Genomic DNA, 490 nt, shown 5'->3' with positions numbered 1-490 from the left:
ATGACGCCGAGGAAGGTCAGGGCGATGTCGCGCCACTTCGCGATGGTCGTCGAGGCTTTGTCCGGGCGCTGGTTGCCCGTGATGAGGCGCACCAACGGGTAGTCGCGGATGTCGACGACGGCGAGCTTCTCGACGGTGTCGATGCCGTTGGCCTCGAGCCGGCTGATCTTCCCGGCGCCGAGGCTCCGGAGGCGGTCGAGGCCCGTGCCGCGGCCGTCGACGACGAGGGGCTGGCCGTGGAGCGGCACCGCGCCGTCGTCGCCGTCGAACTCGAACTCCGCCTCGCCGTCGAAGTCCGTCTGGACGCGGTCGCCGTCGAACTCGAACTCCGCCTCGCCGTCGAAGTCCGTCTGGACGCGGTCGCCGTCGAACTCGAACTCCGCCTCGCCGTCGAAGTCCGTCTGGACGCGGTCGCCGTCGAACTCGAACTCCGCCTCGCTGTCGAAGTCCGTCTGGACGCGGTCGCCGTCGAACTCGAACTCCGCCTCGC

The 490-nt window shown here is 69.8% G+C and overlaps 1 protein-coding gene across 1 annotated transcript in view; it reads right to left on the bottom strand.

Moving 5' to 3' along the window:
- The window catches only part of AURANDRAFT_68343 (hypothetical protein), a gene marked incomplete at both ends in the record, with an annotated part of 2526 nt that overhangs the window by 637 nt on the left and 1399 nt on the right, over positions 1-490 (bottom strand). Inside the window, one exon of the mRNA XM_009044002.1 lies at positions 6-485. Coding sequence (XP_009042250.1) covers positions 6-485 — 480 coding nt within the window. The remainder of the gene's footprint in view (positions 1-5; positions 486-490) is intronic.

This window comes from Aureococcus anophagefferens (assembly GCF_000186865.1).
Source record: "Aureococcus anophagefferens unplaced genomic scaffold AURANscaffold_101, whole genome shotgun sequence".
Classification (NCBI taxonomy): domain Eukaryota; class Pelagophyceae; order Pelagomonadales; family Pelagomonadaceae; genus Aureococcus; species Aureococcus anophagefferens.
This window is presented reverse-complemented; position numbering and strand designations above follow the sequence as displayed.